The 22,221-nt window shown below is 32.8% G+C and overlaps 1 protein-coding gene across 4 annotated transcripts in view; it reads right to left on the reverse strand.

The window, feature by feature from the left end:
* Positions 1–22,221, reverse strand: part of LOC108558232 — a 39,877-nt gene that overhangs the window by 9,300 nt on the left and 8,356 nt on the right. For 3 of the 4 annotated variants that reach the window (XM_017915073.1, XM_017915075.1, XM_017915076.1), the window contains exons 3-8: positions 18,662–19,546; positions 12,008–12,327; positions 10,268–10,455; positions 8,416–8,669; positions 7,141–7,383; positions 6,978–7,083 (exon numbers count right to left, since the gene is read on the reverse strand). In XM_017915073.1, coding sequence (XP_017770562.1) covers positions 6,978–7,083; positions 7,141–7,383; positions 8,416–8,669; positions 10,268–10,455; positions 12,008–12,327; positions 18,662–19,546 — 1,996 coding nt within the window. The remainder of the gene's footprint in view (positions 1–6,977; positions 7,084–7,140; positions 7,384–8,415; positions 8,670–10,267; positions 10,456–12,007; positions 12,328–18,661; positions 19,547–22,221) is intronic. The other variant, XM_017915074.1, reaches the window with a different exon arrangement.

Here is a 22,221-nt window from a genome sequence, read left to right on the forward strand (position 1 = left end):
ACTGTAATAGGCCATACTCGCAAAATAAAAATAAATACATTGGCCATTTGAATAACAAAGTTACGACCATCACCATCACCCACCCTCCATTACCAATATTTGCAGGGCCGAGCGCATTTACACCGTCATTTCTATGGAAACGAAGCGGTTTTAGGGACAAGTTCTTTGATGGTGTGGCAAAGAGTGGTGGTACATGGAAAGGGTATGCGTGTGTTTGCGGATTGGCGCACAAAGCCAAAGTATCAAATATTCATGATCCAGAATATCGCTTCTATCGAATTGCAAGAAAAAAATATAGACGTTGCACGCTTTGCTTTTTCCAGTTCACGGAATGGTGAAGCAAAAATAAAAAGAATCCATTTCCACGGCTATCGAAATGAAAGAAATGGTAAAAGAAAATATATATATGTTTCAGGCTATTTGCATTTTAGGTATACTCTATATATTTATATAATATCAAAGGCGGCTGCGACACGCGTATAACGTTTCAGCATTTATGATTTAATTTCAAACCAAAAACCGGTTGCTCCTTTACAAACATATTAATTAACGTTCGCCGTATAATTTTCTCATTACGTTTTGCATCTTACACGTAATTAGACTGTCTAATTAATTATATCTAAAAAAAAGTGAGCTATAACACAAGTTCTTATTTCCTGGTATTAATTAGAAAAAAAAAAGAAACCTTTGACAATCCACGAATATTGATGTTATACTTGCAATCATAATTATGCAAATGCAAAAAAAGGAAGTAAACTTTACATCGAGTTTGAAGCGTATTACATGGAGCTTAGATTTAAGAGCATATATTATGTTTATATATCGAACAGCATCTTTCCAATCAAGTTAAGATTGCAGCAAACAAGATAAGTATATAATATAAATGTATGAAAACATAAATGTATAAAGACTTATGTATTTATACCTCGCAAAGTGCGGCTTCGATGAGTTCGTATTCACTATAGTCCGGTTTGAAAATTTCAAAACAAATCAAATTATAATTGAGTAAAATAAATATTTTTGTTTCCTCAATTAGTCCGGTTTTAAACACCAAGATTTGAATTATCCGCACTATACGGGGTATTATATTATTAATATAAATATGAAATGAGCTTGAAGTGCTTTGTCATTCAAAAAGAGTAATTACAAAAATCAAGTTTGTTTTTAAAGAATTGAAACCAATAAACAAACTAAAAGCTTATAGTATTTCTTATTTTATCTCTTCGCGTGTTTTGTTGTTGTTGTTATGTCCGTGTTGGCCTGAAACATATTTTTCCTCTTCCGCATACAGTTTCTGCTCGAGTTTCGCATTTACGAGGCAATAAAAAAATCGCAGAAATATTGCATTCGCCTCGGTTATTGGTACATATATATTTCTTTGCCAAAGGAAGATAAATCAATCCGGAATTTACATTTTAACTACGTAAGAAAATTCGAATTCACATAAATCAGCATGAAACGAACATTTAATTCCGCATTCCCAATTCCGTGAATCCTCTCGACGGGAATTTTAATTTTGTTTTTACTCGAAACAAAGTGTATTCTTTCTTTTGACTTCAAATTCGAATGGTTTTGTGAGAATACAGTTAGAAAATAGAATGCAGAAGCGTAACGTTCGCTTCTTGCTACCGGATGTAAATCATCTTTTTGTTTTTGAAGAAGAACACGTGGAAGAACTCAAGATTGAAGCCCTCTTAGAAACGAGAGCAAGGGAAAGCTCGAAAGAAAGAAAACTATGTTTTGTTTTTCAGTCTTAACACAATGGTACAAACTGTACAAAGACCTTTATTTTGTCTGATACGCATCATAAGCATGGTAGATTTTAACACAAAGAAAACAACAAATGCAAAAAATTTCGTAAAGAAAATCAATCGTTGAGCCAATTATTCAATCGGTTGAAAATATTTAATTAAAATATAAAATATAATTTATGAAATTTTATATACTTGTACCATGTTATTAAAATTGGCGAATTCATATAAATATAATATGAGAATATTAATAAATATTCAATGGAAAATTGCCTTGTTCACGCAATAATTCCTAAATAATGAATACAAATAACATCAAAGAGCTTATTTTTAATATAATTTGTAATTATAAATAAATTGTAACCAATAATATATGAAATATTCGATTATTTTCAAAGAGCGAAAACAAAGTTTAAAGTCTAGTAAACTACCTTCTAATAAAACTAAAAAAAATCGATTTACAAAACAGATTGCGAATATGAAAATATTTTAATATTAGATGAAAATCCAATAGTTGTATCACAATTTATATACGAAGCAATTGGAGTAAACGTTATAAATTTACCATATTTTAATGTTTAGCTAAAGGAAGTATAAAACTGAAAAACTAACGTTTACTATGCAGTAAATAAGTAAGTAATGTTTACAATTATATTAAAACCAAGTTTAACTTGGATTAAACAGTTCCACGTCAAAGATTTTTCAAGCACTATGCAAATAAGAGATTACTCAAAGACTTTTCAATTAAAACCATTAGTAGAAGTTTTCGCAACCAAGTCTGAGGAATGGAAATATAACTTTTACACATTAAGATATTGTAAAACGCTCCAATAAAACAAGATTTACTAGCATTTCGATTAAGTTTTTCGTGTAAATTACTATTATTACTTTTTCATTTAAATGTAATTCACATTGTAATCATAATCTAAAGTACATAAATATTGGGTAACAAAAGAGTTTCATATCATTTTCTGTTGTTATAGAAACCAACACTGAGGATGACGTCAAAGACACATGCAGAAAACATCTTAAGGAAACGAATCAGACAAAAAAAAATTCCTTTCATTTCTTCCAACTGTATTGCGCCCACGCGCTATTCGTTTCATTCAAATTGGCCATCGATTTTTTTTCACCCTCCCCCCGAATGTGCACACATCGCATAAAACCAATGGAGAAACGTAATAAAAAAAAAGAAGGAAGGAAAAAAATAATATGTGAATCGCGTAAATGGGAAATCCTTGCACATGAAATTTAAATTTTGATTGATCGTTTGTTTAACAATCGTTCATTTTTCTCTCTCTCTCTTGTTGATGGTGCACAGTTTTTTTTGTTAGTCGACATCTAAACTAATTCATTTCGAATGGCATTTCAATTAAAACGAAATTAATTTCTCTTTAGGCCCTGCAAAATCTGGAGCAGCCTTCAGACGAAATTATATGCTTAAATAATTGATGGAAAAATCTGTTTTTTTTTTTATATGGAACGGAATATAAATTACTTCGTTTTTAACGTACATATTAAAAGGGGATATCTACAAAAAAATACACATAGTATAGAATTTGTTGCATTTTACAGAATTAATGTTCAAACAATATATGTGAAAATCTTAAGATTTTTTATAGTCTCTTACTATACATTTTAAACTACAAATTATTGCTAAGTAATTCTTTAAAAAATATAAAACACGTATCATATTGTAAAAATATTTCGTTTTACTCTATTATTAACTTTATTAATATGAATTATATAATACGTTTTTTGGTAATAAAATAAAAAATTTGAAAGAAAAACTAAATTTGAAAATAATTAGTCTAAACGTTGTAAAGTTCTTGTTTAGCTACAAAGTTTGATCATATTCAGTTGAAAACATTAATTATATAAAGAACAACTTTATACAACGTGAATATAATGAGATACTCGAGAATGGGAAGAGCAAAATACCGTTATTCTGGTAAAAACTAAACAATTTTTGCATATTATACTAAACTTGATAAAAGTATGCTTGAGGTAATTATTATCGTTATATTAATTAATATACAAAAATAATTCATTTAGTAAACAATATTATAGGCAATTACTTTAATCTGAAAAAAAAACATTGTAGGAGTAATTTTGAAGATTGTGACAATATTTTTAATTTCGTTAAATGTAATGAAAGTTTATATATTTTTTGTTTCTGTTTGATACTTCGTGCAAGCATGCTTGAACTGTGTAATATATGTGTGTTGTGATGTATGTAGGAATGTAAATAGAAGCAAGTAAAGCCCTTACCTAGAGAAGGGTAGTTGTAGTAGGGATGAGGATGTTGATGGTTCGGCAAGAAAGGTGGATATTTAAAATCCATGTCGCAGTAACACGTCGAATGACATTACATTAGTTGAAGAAGAGAGGAGAGAGAATTGGTTTAGCAACGCGCGCGCGACGTTCACGGCCACCGAGCAAACTGTCCCGAGGAAGAGGGCTTTGGGCAAAGTTCTTAATGTCAACAGGAAGTGCCAACTTTGGTGGCGAGCTCTGCCACGATTGTGTCCGATGTCGTCCGTTAGCAATGTTATAAACAACAAAAGCGATGACGTTCTGGGCGTGAGAGGCGGCGACGACTACATCAGTGGCGGAGGCGGCGACGCTAACAGCAGCAGATGAAGCACAAAAAGGCGTTTATTGACAGGATCTACCCTCTCTCGCGCGTCTGGCGATACTTGATTTCGAGCCGCCGCTGCGACGGGGGTGGCTTTGACTCTGCCCCTGACCCCTCAAACCGCCGGCGCCTTTCGCCCCCCAAAAACCGCTGCACTCGACTGCCGCGGGGGAGGGATCTACCCTTTTTGTAACGTAGTGACGGCGCATGTGTTCTTCTAAACTCCTACACTATTACCAAGGGGGGATCCGAACGCGTTCCACGCACATATCCTCTCTCTTTCCGCACACCCACATAAAACCGTTCTGCATATTTAAAAAAAAGTGCCCTCCCGCATCCAAATGCGGCTCAATTTCCCTTCGCTTTTTTTGCACGTTGTTACCAAACAACCTCCATCCCTCCCTCAGCATAACGTTAACTCACTTTCTGTCTCCGTGCGATTCAATTAAACCATGACTGCATCCATTTATAAATAATTAGAAGCAGATCTGAAATCTAGCGTGTACGTGTGTATATCTCCATATGAAATTCATGTCATCCCTGTACCAGTTATCAACGTAATCAAATTTTATCGCAATGCATTTCCCATTTGGGAACGTTATTAATTTAACATTTCCAATTAAACCTAAAAGTAGAGAACGTTACCCATGGAAATATAAACATAATTCCCTACTATATACAACTAATGGATGTATCACTTATGAAACGGTTCGCAAATTAATACCAAGCATTATAAACTTTGCATTAAAAATGTTTCGAAATTAATTTAATGTTTACAAAGGATATGCGTAAACTTCCTTCACCTTTTTTTTTTAAAGTTAAAATCGATTAATTGAGATTAGTTAAATAAAGAAACATTAAGTTAAATCAATTATTTATTTGTCCACAACATTTTGAATCATATTTTTAACAATTTATTAAAATTTATTTAATGATCGATGTACATCTTCAATGTATAATAATAAATCATCAATTTGTATAAACCTGAAAACACTAAAAATTGTCCAATCTATCAAATAAAAAGCGATTTAGTAAAAATGCACATATCTGTACATAAAACCTTAAATTTGCACTTAAAACATAAACGTGTTTTCTTCATTTAAACAATATCAATACAATGTTTTTGTTTTCATGTGCTTCAATTAAAAAAGTAACAAAATACAATCAATCGTAAACATTTAAAGTGATTTCTTTAATTAAACAAAAGCCATTAACGTTATTAATAGCAACAATCGATAATGCTTGTTTTTTTTTGTAAACATTTTGCTTATAACTACTTACAAATTAGAAAAGAGGTATTAACTGTTTTTTTTTTATAAAAATAATAAATATAATTGCTATACATCGCATGAGGTAGATAGAAACCAAAAATATCTTTTTCAAAAATCAATATGGAAAATCATTGTTCCCTGTTTAACATTCGAAAATTTGTAAATACAAAGTGTACTTCCTTTCACCAAAGAACATTCTTACGTAAACAATTGAGTTGCTTAGGATGCAGACATAGACTATTGAAAGAGTGTTTGTTTGAAAGAGAGAAAGAAAATCAATTCAGGCCACTGCTTTCATCCTGCATTGTTTATTTTTTGTTGTTGTTGTTGATACATAAACGAATTGCAAGTATTCAACAACGAATCGAAACAAATTTGGAAATGGCGCGTTCCGGTCTCGCGGAATAATTGATGAAACCTCCGCAATTCTATTTCCAACCAACCGACGGGCGTCCCGATTTTTTTTGTTTTCGCACAAACGAACGGAACGGATGTTGTTTCAACGACTCGCATTTATTCGGATTTTATTTCTTTTATACTTTTGATTCGTCCGTAGTTTTCGTATTAGCGAGAGTGCAGTCTTCGTGGACAAGCGAAATTAAATTTTCCTCTTAAAAATTTGTGATAATAACTAAATGGTATTTTTTTCAATTTTTATTATTTCCGTTTGGAATTTACCAATTTTATTTGAAATTTCCATAACTATTGGATTAATTAATTTCAGATCATTTGTATTTTTTTTTTTGTTATTATTTTCTTGTGATTAAGATAATAAAACAGATATTACTGTTTTAGAAACAATTTCGATTTCAGTTGAACATTCCATAATTAATTGATAAATTGTAATCGGTAGAAGATAATTAATATAGATTAGATTTACCAAATCAAAAATAAATAAATTTTTGATAATTTATGCTAATTTTTGCAAATATCAGTAAGAAAATACAAGAAGATTACAAGTATTAAAGAAATTGAGATAATAAAACCGTGAAACGAATAGAGTGTAAAGTAGCTTGAAAATTAACTTATTCTTTTTGATAAATTAATATTTTTTTAAATTCTTTTCAAAATTGAATGTACAAGAAATTCACTAAATTAACTAAATGTATTTAGTTGTATAGATAATGGAATTATCAAACACAAAAAACTGTAGTAGATGTCGCTATTATTAAAGTTGAAATTATTAATATTACATATGACTGAAAAAGCTCATAATACGTGCACCAGATATAATAAATGTATAAGCATATTTTGATTACAGTAGTAATTTATATGACGGTAACATTGAGGTAGATTGATTAGATTATTTAAACTTACCGGGAAGATCAGGTTTGTTGGAGGTAGATGCATTGATCGGTTTTCTATCGGCAGTCTTTGGGGAGTTGTTCTTCCTGGCCGGTCTGGAAACGAACGTCTGAGGCACCTGCGGAAACGAAAAACGATTATTCAACACTTTGGTACGGAATTCCAGAGCACTTACTACTTTATCACTTCTTTGTCCGCTGGGCAGTCTCGCGATGGTCGCTTCGGGGCTATCCTCTGGTGGCGGCGGCTGCGTTATCCAGTTGTACTGTCTCTTATCAAGCGGAAGACCCCAGCGCTCGTATTCGAGGCTCTGGGTGCGCAACGTCTCGTAGCAGTCTAAACACACCACCGAGTAGTCCCCATTCTCAAGCAGCAACGACATATCCGGCTGAGGATGGAATTTCAGAAAAGGAAAATCCTGCAAAAAAAAAGGACCAACATTTTGGAGATGCATCGAAAACAAACATCCGTTCAAATCTGCGAAAAAGAAACGGTATCTCTTTAGCCCGTGTGACCTTATGAATCACGTAGGTTGAAACAACAAAAAAAAATCATACGAGACGATCCACGTTTGGGTATTTGATAACCTAACCGAAGTGGACTAATATTTATCTCTTCCTTCCAGTTGTGTCTGGCACATCGGAAAATGTAAACTATTTCGAATATTTAATCGAACATTACTGAATAACGCGCTATCAACTCGTGCAATTTCTATATCTATTTCAAACAAATAAACTGATTTACACGAACGTTATTTATAAAATTAACAGACTATTAATTGATGATAAATGATATTCATTTTTTATGTATGTGTATATATATATCATTTATATTAGTAAATAAGTTGAGCAAATCTTAATAGAAATACGTAACGATTTATGTAAAAGAAATGTGTTTGACCAAGAACTAACTTTCATCTAAGTTCATGTAGATTATCTCGGGTCAAATGTTAACAATTATTTTGAAAATATTGGATACATGTATCCGCTCTTCGATACTATTACATCTGATGAAAATAATATCAATAACATTATATAAGATTTTCATCTAATTTCGGCTTCAATCAGTCCGGATTCAAATAAACTAAATTTTAATTGATAATCACAATTTGAATTAACAGTTGTAACCGTGGAGATGGAAGTGCATTAACGAGATATTACGACCTATATGTCAGTAATGCAATTAGATAGTATTTGTTTCATAATAATTGTTATCATTAATAATAAATTTATACTAAAAATAAACACGTTAATCGAAGAATTTTATGTTTAACATTCCGCTTAGCTTGATGATGATACTTAATAGATTTTAAATAATCTAAGGGGATTTAAACTTATTGTCTACATCAGCGTTTCTTAATCCTTTTGCCAGTTTTCACACTGTCATTTTGTGAACCATCAAATCTATGATTGAGAGATTATGGTTTACAATAAGGCTACATATAGTTTACCTTTATCAATAAGGCTCGAACTCGTCTTCGATACGTCGTTACGCCGCACACATAGCAACAGTAATCGTGTGTGTTGTATTCCCTACGATCAGCTGGAGGCGCGGAGGCCACCTGTCCCTCGTATCTTCTGTATTGGCTAACTAAGGTGTGGTAACAAAAGGTGCAGACCAGCGCCGAGCCATCCTCTCTCAGTTGTTCAGCATTCGGAGGGCTCTTGTGCTTTAGCAAAGCAGGAAAGTACGGCGCGTTTCGACCTAAAACACAAAACATAGTTATAAGCGACACAGTTGCAAATATTTTACATATAATGTTATCATTTTGTCATATCATTTTTCTTTCCTTCTCTTTGGCATTAATGGTAATAAATGTTTATTCGATTGTTATCGGAGCGCGTTCGCAATTACTCCAGATTCATATTCATGAGGTACCATCAGCCATTACCGCTAATGGACATCTCGCATCCTCGTCACAGTCGGTTTACTTCCACGAGAGGTAATTTACGTTAATGCGATTGTCGAATGGAAAATAAGTAAACAAATGTTATATTATAATAAAAAAAAAAACAAACATGATGAGATAATGATGGTGGTATTCTCCATTAAATATCAAATGAATCGTAAAATCACATTTGCGATGATTAATACTCGCCAGGTAAAGTTCATCTGCGATACACCCAGATGGTGGAGTGTAATGAACTGTCCACCCACGCAGCAACCAATATTTGCCACCATCATTCTCAAGCGACGAATTGGTGAATAATTTAAGGTCCCCCCGAATTCCAAAAGAAATAACAAATCTTCATTTATTGTTGACCTATTAAAACGCTGACACATTACACACTTTACGTTCAAAGTTCAAATAGTGATACACCCATCGTCGTCATCGTCGTTCTTCACCTTCAGAAGCCAAATGCTTTTAAAATTTACTAGAGTCGAAAAACCTAATGAAAACATTCGAATTTGATATATCATAAACGCAAACATATTTCTGTTACTTTTTTTTAAATCATATCGTCAATTCTGTGACCTCTCTCGAACCCATCGGTTACGGCTATCGAAAGTAACTTTCGTAATTTGTAATCAGAGTTTTGATATAATTAAAATACTCTACTCAAAATTAGAGGCATCAAAGTCGCTCAGCTCACATCAAACAATGAATGTGACCGTCGTTTAATGCGTGCGTTACCTTGTTACATTTTAAGTGCTTTCTAATTAGACGATAATCCGATTTCGGTTCGTCACGATCGGAAGTAACTTTTGTAATTACTTTCAGAGTGAGCGCTGTTATTCGATTAATTAAAAATAAATCAACTTAAAGGAGAATCAATCGTTGAAGATATTGATTGTAAAATTTAATCATTAAAATCTGTAAAACACAGAAAGTCGTTAGTCCGGCTTCGATCAATCCGGTTTAAAAATATTCAAAACTAACTACATTTTAATAGAGAAAAATAAATGAGTACATAAAATAAAATCTGTTTTCAAGTCCTCTTTAAATTAAGCAACTAAAATATTTTATATTTGCAATATATCTTATGAGAACATTTAAGTTGAATTGTGTTCTAAATTCGTGTTTCCACTTATGAATAAGAATTGAATGATTCATTAATTTTGATACACAAACTACGTTGGCCAATAAATATAATGTTTAAAGTTCGTTACCTAAGTAACGGATTAAGAGTATTAAACTGGATTTCCGCAACTCTTAGAATTGGAATTAACTTTCGTGATAGTAATTGGAATGTGCGTTATTCTTGATAGTCGAAATTGCCGGAGAGGTGCGCTCTTTGTTTCGTTCGTTGGAAGAGTAGTATCGGAAAGAGGAGGAGGAAGTAAAGAACAAATTGGCTTACCTTGAGGCCTACTATAAACAACTCTTGCTAACGTAAATTCCGAATGTAATCCGCACAGGAAGCAGTATATACTACTCCCCGAGGGATTACTAACCATTGTACGTTCACTGCTTGTACTAGGCGGCGTTGGAATGCATCTATCACCATTAGAAGCATTCGGATCGGTGACTGGTGCCGGCACATCGTATCTGGAAGAAGAGAAACAAAATAAAAAAGATGACACCCAAAAAAAAAACTGATGATTGTTGTGTTAAATCACATGGTCTTAGTTGAATATTTCAATAATCTTCAGAAAAATATACGGGTAGAAATACCTGCTATTAACCATCATTCATAAATATACTCGACGAGACCCAACCCAGAACGCTGTCAATAATAACAATGACGTTGTCTTATTGATTTTCTTTTACAACTGTTAAGATTTCGTAAATTGCAATAGTTTCAACATTTTAACAATCAATTATTATCATTTATCAGTTTTTATCACTGTTACCCTTTTGATCGAAATGAACTAATAAATTTTATAAATAAATAAAACAGTTGTTCTTGATTAGCACTGACACGAATTGCTTTTCTTTATTGATTTATTGTTCAATTAGCGAGAGATTTTACATTCGTGGACGCTTTTTTCACATTGACATCTGTATCTCCGTCACGGTCAATTTACCTCAACGCCAGAAAGAGGAAAGATACCGGAGAAGGTAATTTATCCTAATGGAAAAGACGAGATATCTTCCTCTAATGGAATAATCTCTTTCTTTATGTATATAATTAAATCAACTTACGACGGCTCTCTCTACAATTCTATTCTTTGATCATATTTCTTACGTACAACACTAAATACATTACTTTTTATGAAAGATTTACAAGTGTGAAAATGTGCTTTACTGTAATAACAAATATATTTTTACTAGAAATTTTTACAAGACTTAAAACTATAATTTTCACATATTTATTACTAAATAATCTCTGTTTTAAAAAAAAAATACCTAATAACAGATTTTAGTTATGGGAGTTTAACAGATAATTATTGTTTTTTTCTCTTTAATGTATATTATTAATAATAAACATCTTTATTTGCTCACACGCATTGCATGTAAGCTGCATACAATTATTTGTTTAATTATCGTAATATTCTTATTATATAATTATTTATATAATTTTAAACAAGAAATATTATTATTTAAAAAAAAATGGTCATTTTGTAGACGAAAATTTAGTTATAAAAATAAATATAATTTAAAGTGAAATAATTCTGGAAATTTTTAATATCTCGGTTTATGACAACGTATATGAAAAATCGTTACATATTTGTGTATTGGAGCATGTAAATTGATGGCACTGAAAAATGAAGAGTTAAGTGAGTTCAGATTTGAACACTTCCTCCATTGATTTCATATAACGCAGTCTACTTGAAGACCTTAAATGTATATATTTACTATATGCAAACGCATTCTAAGCGCTTACTGTAAGTGTAATTTCATATAGGTTTGTATAAAAAAAGTATTTTTTCGTATGATTAATGCAATAAACGTTATTAATATTCTTATCGTATAAATAAATTTATTTAAAATGCATATAGGAATTGAAAAATAATGGTTTCTTCATGATAGAATTAATATATTTAACTGTGATAGATAAGAGTTGAAATGATCACTTATTGGAGATGTGCAGACTTATTGTTGAATCCTGCGGGGATGGGTGTGTGATTGGTGATGGTAGTGCGCATAAATAAATTACCTTCGTCTCTCGAGTGGAACTCGCTCTGCCTCCAGCGTGTCCCATTGCTGTGCCAAATGATTAACGCATTTGGTGCAGCTGAGCACACGCCCATGCGAATCCATGCAACTGTTCTCTGAAGTCCTGGCGACGGTTCGCAGGATGGGGAAGTGCATGGCATGCGAATTCATGCCCTCGGGACTAGTGCTCAACCATTCCATCTGGGTCCGAAGAAACAGACCCGCACAGATGTAGCACCTGTAGTTCTGAGGGGCCATACTCTGCCCGTTCGCTTCCGGGGCGGGCGAAGAAGTTCTCGTACTTATTTGAGAGGTGCTCGCCTGCAAACGATTAAAAACATAAAAATATGTTATGAAGAAGAACAAACATCTGTGGGTTTATGGAGGGATTTACGTGGAAGAGACAGGACAACAAATGTTTGGACTAATAATTAATAATCAGCAGATTGAAAAATGTACGAACTTAATGAAAATAGAGACGGTAGCAACCGAAACGTGTCTCCTTCCTTCCTCTATCCAAACACCATTCAAATTGGGATCAACGCGTTTGCGTAACAGATCGAAATCTCTTGTTTCTTGCTTTTGTTTCCCAACGCACCAGACGCTTTGAACACCCATCATGGGTGAAAGGGGGATATTGAGCAATTAAAAGTGTCTTAACAAACACATTAATTCAGCAAAGCAAACGCGTTTCTTATTTCTGTATTTATTTATATATGTACGTTTTCCCCGCTGGAAATGCGGTTACGCCAAAGTTTCGTTTCTTTTTATTCATTTTTGTTTTATTATTTCCATCGTAAGCTTCAAAGCAGCGTAAAGCATTTCTTTTTCCCCGTTTTCGTTTCGCCGTTCCCTCTCCTTATTCCTTTCTACTTCCTTTCGGCAAACATTTTCTTTCGGCTAAAAATATAATATATTTTTATAGCTGCCGCCATTTACCCTCCATGCAACTTATATTATGCTCAATATAACGAAATCGCCTCGCCGGGCGAGCGGCTATATCGAGCGAAACTCCTCTCCTCTCCCATCACTGCTTATACCAAGAAGGAATAAACAAGGCTAGGGTCAATACATATGTATGCATGTTTGTTGTAACTCTTCTCTTTCTTACTTTTTTTTTTTGGTGGATTCGCCGGTTACATTTATTATTTAACATTGAAACGTGCACAGTAAGTCCCATCCATTATTCAAACATTTGCAGAAACGAAATACGTTCGGAATAAACTATTACAATTATAGTTTCTAAAAGCATTAGTCATCTTGCAACAAAAATAGTTGATATAAATTATAAAGTTATAACATATTTACGGACAATTTATAATGAATCATGTTTGAGAACAACTTTTCTCAACTTACAGATCACGAAATGACAGCTGTCACCTTGTAACACAATTTTATGTAATAAGGAATTACAACTGTAGACGAATATGTTGCGCGGCTAACATGTTGAGAAACGCTGATTGAAAGTTTTCTTTTCCAAATAAGAACACGAATTACTCAATTAAGAAATTTTTAAATCATCAAAGTACCATCATCTCTCGAAATATTGTCGTTTAAAGCTATAAAATGTTCGCAAATTATCAAAAATTATTAGATTTAATTAAATCTTTCAAATAGCATGTGCTTTCAAACCTTTTGGTGCTTTTTTTGCAACCAATCGATTTCTAAGAACTATTAAAACATATAATATAAAAATTAATATAAAATGTAATCTTTCAAATCAAGTGTGTGAGCTATTTTGTACGTTGTTTGTTTTTTTCAAATGCAAAATATTAATCTAATTTCTTGCAGATGATTTTGTCTATATACTTTTTTTTCATAATGTTTTCTAGAATGTGGAAGATGTATAAGTTTGATGTCTTAATTTAATGTTAATTAGGAAACATGGAATTACCGGCTATCAATTTCAACTCAAGTTAAATGTAAAAGTATTTGTTATAAATAACTAAATTTAACAGACGAAATATTTATTATATGTTTACCGAAACTAAAAAGTTGTCGGTGCCAAAACATCATGTAAAATACGAATACATTACAACATTATTATTTATATGCAACAAATCATCTTCTATTTTAAGTAAATACAAAAAAAAGTAAAGTTTAAAAAATATACAATTAGATTGTTTGACTGCTTTGTATAAGGAAATTCTACTATAGTGCGGCTTCAGTATAGTCCGGTTTAAAGCTACATAAATTGAGCAAATTAAAAAGAAATTTCTGAATAAAAATATTTTTGTATACAATTATCGTTTTTTTTCTGTTTGTGTCATTTTAAAGTCCTCGAATAATCCGGTATCGGCGGAATTATGCGATCTATTTCATGGAAAATATGTTTTACGAAAATAATTGTAAGTCTCAAGTTGACATCTCTGTTAAAATAGTATGTCAATATTATGAGTCATTTTATATCTAAATTAATGGAGAAGTGAGAAGGTAACAAATTCAAATATGGTAGCTGCGTTTGACGTAAGCATTGGATAAAATTGGTTCACCCGGTATATAATTAATGCCGCGTGCCTCATTAGGAGATCGTGCATGTCCTCGCTTAATTCATATTCATAGAGGCTGATGCGCTTAAAACATGGGCCACGCCACGGAATTTGCATCGATGAAGATTTAATAGGACTGATTAATTCCCGATTTCCTCTTACACGCGTTGTCCGTCCACCACCACCTCATCACGGTATACTAATTAATATTTCCTGATTCACAAATAACTTGCAATCACGAAGACTAATTACATTGCAACGTATAGCCTGAAGAAATGCAACTGTCGTGTGTTGGAAAAGTCACTTCATTTGCAAATTTGATTTAGAAAAAAAAAATAATTTTCTGAAACAATATCCGGAAAATTGATATTTATCACCATTGTGTTATGTTTTTCCTTTCACCTGGTGAATAGAAGAGGTCGCTGAACGTCGAGGTTGGCTCCCCATAAATCGTGAACGGAAAAATCCGCCCACAATTAAATCGCATGATCGTTGCTTTTGGTGCTGCGCTGCTATTCAAAGAGCTCATAAATATTCTCGACCATCTGCACTGTTCGGATTTAAATATTGTATTTTCAGGGCGGATCGAACGATGTTCAATGCAAGACCGATGTACATTATTATACTCTTGTACATTAATAAAAAAAAAAGAGTCATATCTAAATCATATAAAACTGGTCTTCATTTATAGCATGGCTCCATCTATATTTACAACTCCCGGACGAAATACTCCGTTTCCGTTTCCGCATAAAGTCCAAATTGGTTGACCCCTTTTAATTCGAAGCTTTGCTCGAATGCGAACTCATATTTTCCATTACTTTTTTCCTTCGACGAATAATGCGCAGCCGATGTGAAAACAGTAAACAGGAAAACGTGGATCATGCACGATCACCCAGCGTCAGGATTGAAGTAATGCGATTAGATCATTGTGCATTAAGCTGGAAGCGTTGAAATATTTACTCTCATTATTTTTTTGCTTTGCTATGTTTGTTTCTTGCTTACAGCCCGAACAAATTAACAATGATGCATTTATCGCATTAAATATTTAAACTTTCCAGGAAGTTGAGACCGGAGGCGCCGTATACGCAACTTCCATTTTACACTCGGCTTGTATAATTCTGTTTTTCTTCAATTATAAATATAACAACAACAGCACTTCAACAGTACAACAAAATAATTACTAAATCGTCTTTCATTTAGCTTAATTTTGTACAAATTTATATGTAATTTATTTCATACATATTTTAATTTGTAATTAATTTAATAATAATTATAATTATTATAATATATTATCGTTTTCATAAACACAAAGTTACAACTGAAACAATTGTAATAAATTAATTAAACTATGAGCTGTGATTAACTAAATATTATTTGGAAACCATTTGAACGCGTGCATTATTATTAATTATATATGTAGAATTAAACTTTTAATTTATTTGCGTCGCCGTCGATTGTTTCTGTTATAATTACAATACGCATTGTGCGTTTACTAATTACGTTTTCCAATATCGTTTGTCTGATGTTGAAATGTATAGTTCGGTTACGCCCTAAAACTCGATTACTTACGACATTAATTCTTCTTTAAATCTTTAGAAAATTGCTTTAAACTGAAAACTAATATGACATGAATCTTAATTTTTTTCAATTCTATAATCGTAATCTATAAATTAATCATCAAGTAGGTCGTAACATTCAGATTAATAATTTTGTGTCAATTTATGTGTACAATTAAAGTGTGCTTTGTTTATGAAGTGACAACTTGGCATATAGATAAATACGTTTACTACATAAATTGATCTATGCATTTTATATTATGCATATTAATTTAGTAATCAAACATTAAGTTTGTAATAGACCAGCGTTTCTAAATCTATGAGTCGCGTTAAATATTTAATGGGTCATGATTTGACAGCTGTCACGTTTGTCAAAGCTACAAAACTTGTATATTAAAAACAATTGGGTAGCAGTACAACTACAAAAACTGCTCAAGATGTTCTAAATTTTAAAATGAATCACTTATATCATATATAGGTATCCGCAGACTTACGAACTCCCGGACTTACGAACAAAATTCTAAAAGCTCTAACTTGTTACAAAACAGATAGTACACCTTCCAAAAAGATTATATTTTATCAAAGAAATGATCAATTTTTGTGTGGACAGTTAATTTTTTGAAGGTGTACTATCTGTTTCGTTGTATTTGTTTCTTTTCTCGTAAATAATTGTGATGTCTACATTGAAAAGTATTTGTAAGTAAGTATTTAGTTTAATATATAAAAGTAAAACCATGAGAAAGTGTGAATAAAGTATATTTGAAATCTTTAAAATTCTCCCGGTTTACGAACAAATTCAACTAACGAACTACCCTTTGGAACGGAACTAGTTCGTAAATAAATAGATATTAAGCAAAAAATGACAGATCAAATATTTTTCATCTTTTACTTGGAAAACGTGTGATTTAAATAGAAATAAATAATACTAAACTATGTAATAAAATGATAGAATTGATAAGAATTTCTATGCATTGAAATACTTATATGCCACTGATGACTTTAATATAGTATCAATTAAGCTAGTAATTGAAGAACTTCGAAATGTGGAATAAGGAACAATAAACACTTAAATAATGAAAGTTTCCTTACGGTTCATGTAGTAGATATCGTCCATCGTCTGCCACATGCTAATATAAACTTCTTGATCTAGGGAATGGGAATTATACATAAAACTTTTAACTACCGAATTACGTTCGAAACGGCCTATATTCATTGTTTTAAAACACATAAAAAAAATTCAACAAATAATCAGGATACGTATGATTCAACAAATGAAACTTTTCCGCTTGAAACCGGTTTATCTGGGAGCCGACCGATATTGGAAACGCAATTTACCTAAATTTAGAACCAAACATTATTTTTATTGCCGATAAATACCGTACCGCCTGTTATAGATAACGCGCATTTGAATAAAAATCAAATCGAATCTATTAATATTATGATATTCGTGGAGTCAATGAATCTAATCAGACAGAAATATAAAAAAAAGTAATGAATAAAATAAAACGACATCATTTGAATCAGGTCTATCTATAAAACTTAACGGTTTCGATGATTCAATTTAGATATAAAGACATTGAATTAATTAGTTTCTTGACAATCAGAACTTTTCGTTTAATTTATAACAAGCATATCGTTAATTTATTGCAATCTTTAGATGTATATCTTAATATATTTTATCTAAATTATTTACTTTATTTTTTTCTAAATAATTATAAAAAATTATACGAATTGATTTATGTATATTTTCAATGGGATTTTACTCATATTATAACGTGCAAATAAACTTTCCAGTGCTAAGTATGCATAGACGGATAAGGAATGACTTCAGAAATGCAGTGGAACTTCGCTTAACGAGCAAAATTAATTGTAAGAAAAATGACTCGCTTAACGAGCGATGTTTCGCATAACGAGTGACGATGAGAAGAGAAGTCCCAAACCCGCGCTTGCTACATCATTTTTAAAACTTGTGTACACATATTTTTGAATATGTATATGTACACGTATTTTTGAATATGCTTCATTATACGAGTAAAAATACGGAAATTTTGGATCGGATTAAACTCGTTAAGCGAGGTTCTTGTATATCTCAGACGCGTGTTACTTAATATGATTGATGTCTAACATCAATTTCCCAATCTAAATGATCTGAACGTAATATTTGGATTTCATTATTTCACGTAGACCACTATCAGTCTCAATGGGGCAATAGTTTAGTCAATGGATATATCTAAAAAAAAAATGATTTATTTCATTTATCTGAAGCGATGAGTGCTTTGAGATAAAGGTATTAGTACTTAATAGAAGCTATAGCATAGTCTAAAACTTTGAAGGTTGAACTACAGCATTTCTAATTTTATTTTTTCTTAAATAGGTAAAAATTGTATTTTATCACCTAAATAAAATATCTTTGATTTTTGGCTGAAATTAGTGCCAATTATTATTATTATTTGAATATTTTAACTTCCTCGGTAGAAAAAATTATATAAATACTTGTTTCGTGTTGTATTTGTGGTGAATATTGTAGTGTTGTAAGAGGGAAGGTTATGAATGTTGAAGTAATTAGTGGGTTTTGGAAATCGATGTAAAATCGTAGTAGTGTCTTCTTACCCTAGCTAATTGTCGTAGTTCATTGGCGGCTTGCTTCTTCTTGCTGGTAACGATTGCAGACTTATTGATCTCGTACGGTTTATACCTAATATCAGATCCTGCACTATTCGCTGGCGATTTCACAGTACTTGGCCTGGACGAGTTGCTGTTGTGATATTGCACATCATTAATGGATACGTGGTTATTAACTAAAGCACTAGGATCACCACCGAACACTTGATGTTTTTGCGGTATAGACTTATAACAGATTGAACACACTTGAACCATGCCCTGCGGACTAATAGGACTAGCTCCTGGTGGAGGCTTTAAGGTCTGGATGAATGGAAAATACGGCTCCTTCTCCGGGTTCGGGCAGCAATAGAGCAGCCGTATGCTACTGGAAGGATACTCCAAGGCGCAGGTATAGCATATGAAGGTGGTGGTGTCGATGGCGGGCGCCTGCCTCTTCCGAAGCGTATAGTTGCGTTCGTAGTGAGGCTTTCCTTGAGTCTGGTAGGTGTGCCACTGCTTCACCAGGTGCTGCTGACACTCGGTGCAGCCCTGCACCTTACCCGAGGAGTCCATCGGTCTGGAACGGCTCGGCCTGGGGTGAAGCATCAGGCTGGGGTAGAAAGGCGTTCCCGGCGTCTCTGGCAGTTGTTTGGCGGCGATGAAGTTCAAGCTGCCGCGCTTGAACTCATCGCCGCACACGTAGCAAACCTCCGTCACGGAATTCTTGTCCGGCATACTCAGGTCTAAGATGTCCGTACCCGTTGAAGAATTGGAATTTTGATTGTGAAAAACAGGAACTGATGTATTTACCGGCGAACTGCGCGTACTCGTGCATGTGTTTCGCAGATCTAAGGCCTCCTGTACATCGCGATCTTCTCGCTCAGTCGTCGATACCTGAAACTCAACATTACCATCTCATCATTCACATCATTAAACTAAAGACAGTTTACATCTAACATCTCCCCAATAACCGTAATTGCAACCTCAATAAACGATGATACGCACAAAAACGCTTTACTATAAATAATATTTAAAAAAAAAATGCACTCTATAATTACATTTCCAATCGCAATCTATAGATTGTTTATTTGATTTCCACCAAGATTAGTATTGAATCGGAACTTAAATAAATAAAAAGATAAACATATTTATTCCAAAATTAACCGATGCAACATCGACAATATTTATTTTTGATTTGTAACAACCAATTTATATGATCAATCGTAAATACATGTATTTTTTATATGAGATTGGATCATCGCATCGAAACTAATTAATTACGAAACCAAACAAATACAATTTATAATAAATACAATAAATGTGTATTTCAATTTGAATTAATATTTGTAATTTGTATGAATACATACATACAGAGGACGGACGGAGAGCAACTTGAGGGTTCAAATACACAAGACGTACTGAATCGTTGATAATAAACTCGTTGATATAAAAACAGAGCTGTATTTATTTATTTTTGATAGAGTACCAGGAGGATCTTTAGATTAACATAACAGTGTTATCTCTAAATACATTTACATATATATATATATATTTGTATGAGGAGTTGACCAAAATATTATCGAAAAATAAATTAGTTCAGAATTTACAAAAACAAAGCTGCTTTTAATGTAGTAGAGATCAAAGTGCTCAGTTGATAACAATAACCCGGGGTCCTAAAGCAATAAAACAACGTGACTAGCAGCTCGCCAATTATCTGTATATCTCACACAGATAACGCCAGCATTCGGTGAATCCTGAAGAAAGGAATGTAAACGATCCTCGCCCGCGTATTTATCAAAACGTCAAAGATATATGACAATGACATCTGTAGCTGTGCGGGTAGAGAGTGTAGGGTAACAACAACAGCAGCAGCAGCGAAAGAAGCGAACCCGGGGCAATTTGTCTAAACCGGACTCTTTGAAAAGGTTTGCGAGCTGATCTCATTAGTTATCCCGACCTCGAACAGATTAATGGTCGCATGAACCGCAGCAGGTCCTTCCTTCACCCGATTAAAATATGATCCTTCCGTCTTGACAGAAGGAGCTCCCTGACAATGGCAGCCAGCGCCTTTCTAAAATTAGCGCTGCATTCATTACGTACACCTGAACGGCCACCCAAGATAACTTTTCTTTCTCCCATTGCGTAAGCATAATTATGACCTTTTCATGACCGGCAGACACCGTGACTTGACGGGACACAAAAGGCTCGCGTGGGCGTCGATGAACGAATGTCCGAGAATGCGAAACATACAAGAAAAAAAAAGAGTAACGAAGATCGAAGACAAAAATAAAATTGTTTTTTTTTCTTCTTCTTTAACAATCTATTCCGAAGCATGAGAGAATCTGGAAATATGCAGATCGCCGAAAGATAAATAAACATTGAGCAATAAATATTTGCTGAATAATTAGCGTGCGGTTAATAAGTTGGAAAATATATTATGGGAATAATACCACTTCTTCTTCGAGCAGAAACAATTAACATAAATTATTCACGAAAATAGCGCCGTAATTGTTTGTTGTTATTTCTTTCATTAACCGCAACTTCCATATGAATTAATCTGTTTTCGCAATAAACAAGTTAGAAAATTAGATTTACCAACAAGTTATAATCAAATGATTAGAAAAAAATAAATCATTATTGTATTTAAGAATACAATAATGTTGAAATATTAAATTTTTTTTTACTATTGTTTCGCAACAGCCCTTTCACAAGTTGCATAATAAAACAAGTTTATCAGAAATAAATAATGAATCGTTAAATTTATTAATTTAATTTAATAACGTGAATGTGAAATATTCTCTATCCATATTCCTTTTTAGTTCACGAATGCAAGCTCATCGATCTGCCACAAATGGTGGAGACTGTAACCAGACGAATTGGGACAACTCCACATGAACGTGACTCATTAATACATCCTTTTTTTTGCATATAACTATGCTTTGCACAATTATTTTCAATGAACAAATAAAACAAATTTATGAAAGATGATGAATAAGAAAATATGCTTGCTACGCCGAGAACGCTGCTCTCTTGGCATTTTTAGAGAACACGATAATTCGTCCGTTTACATAAGGTATTTAGGAACAAAATCGGGTGACTTGATAAGGCCTTGCGTGACGCAATCACTTGACAAAATTAGGCTATCAGCATGGAGCACACACATACACACTCCAATGGGTTTAAGTATAACGCGCAAGGATACGATTTTTTTTCTCGTAATTGTAATATATAAAAAAATACTATGAACAAAATGTATTTATATATATATATAGAACAGCCATAAATATATTAATCGGAAATAAACTGATAACGGTTTCAATTTCGTTCGACTTTCTTAACGGAAAGTCTTACACGTACGATGAATTATACATGTGCTCATTGTTTTGCAGCGCATTCGATTTTCTTATACTTGCTTGCAACAAAGACTTAGTATACTTAATATATTAAATCAGTATTACTAATCAAATTAATACGCTTTAAGTTTATGAATGATTGAAATACGTTTTTGTTTTAAGTACTAAACATTTTAAATAATAAACCATGCCGAACGATTGCGAAGAAAGAATGTA

The sequence above is a fragment of the Nicrophorus vespilloides genome, unplaced genomic scaffold, assembly GCF_001412225.1.
Source record: "Nicrophorus vespilloides isolate i.1.1-1 unplaced genomic scaffold, Nicve_v1.0, whole genome shotgun sequence".
NCBI classification, from domain to species: Eukaryota; Metazoa; Arthropoda; class Insecta; order Coleoptera; family Silphidae; genus Nicrophorus; species Nicrophorus vespilloides.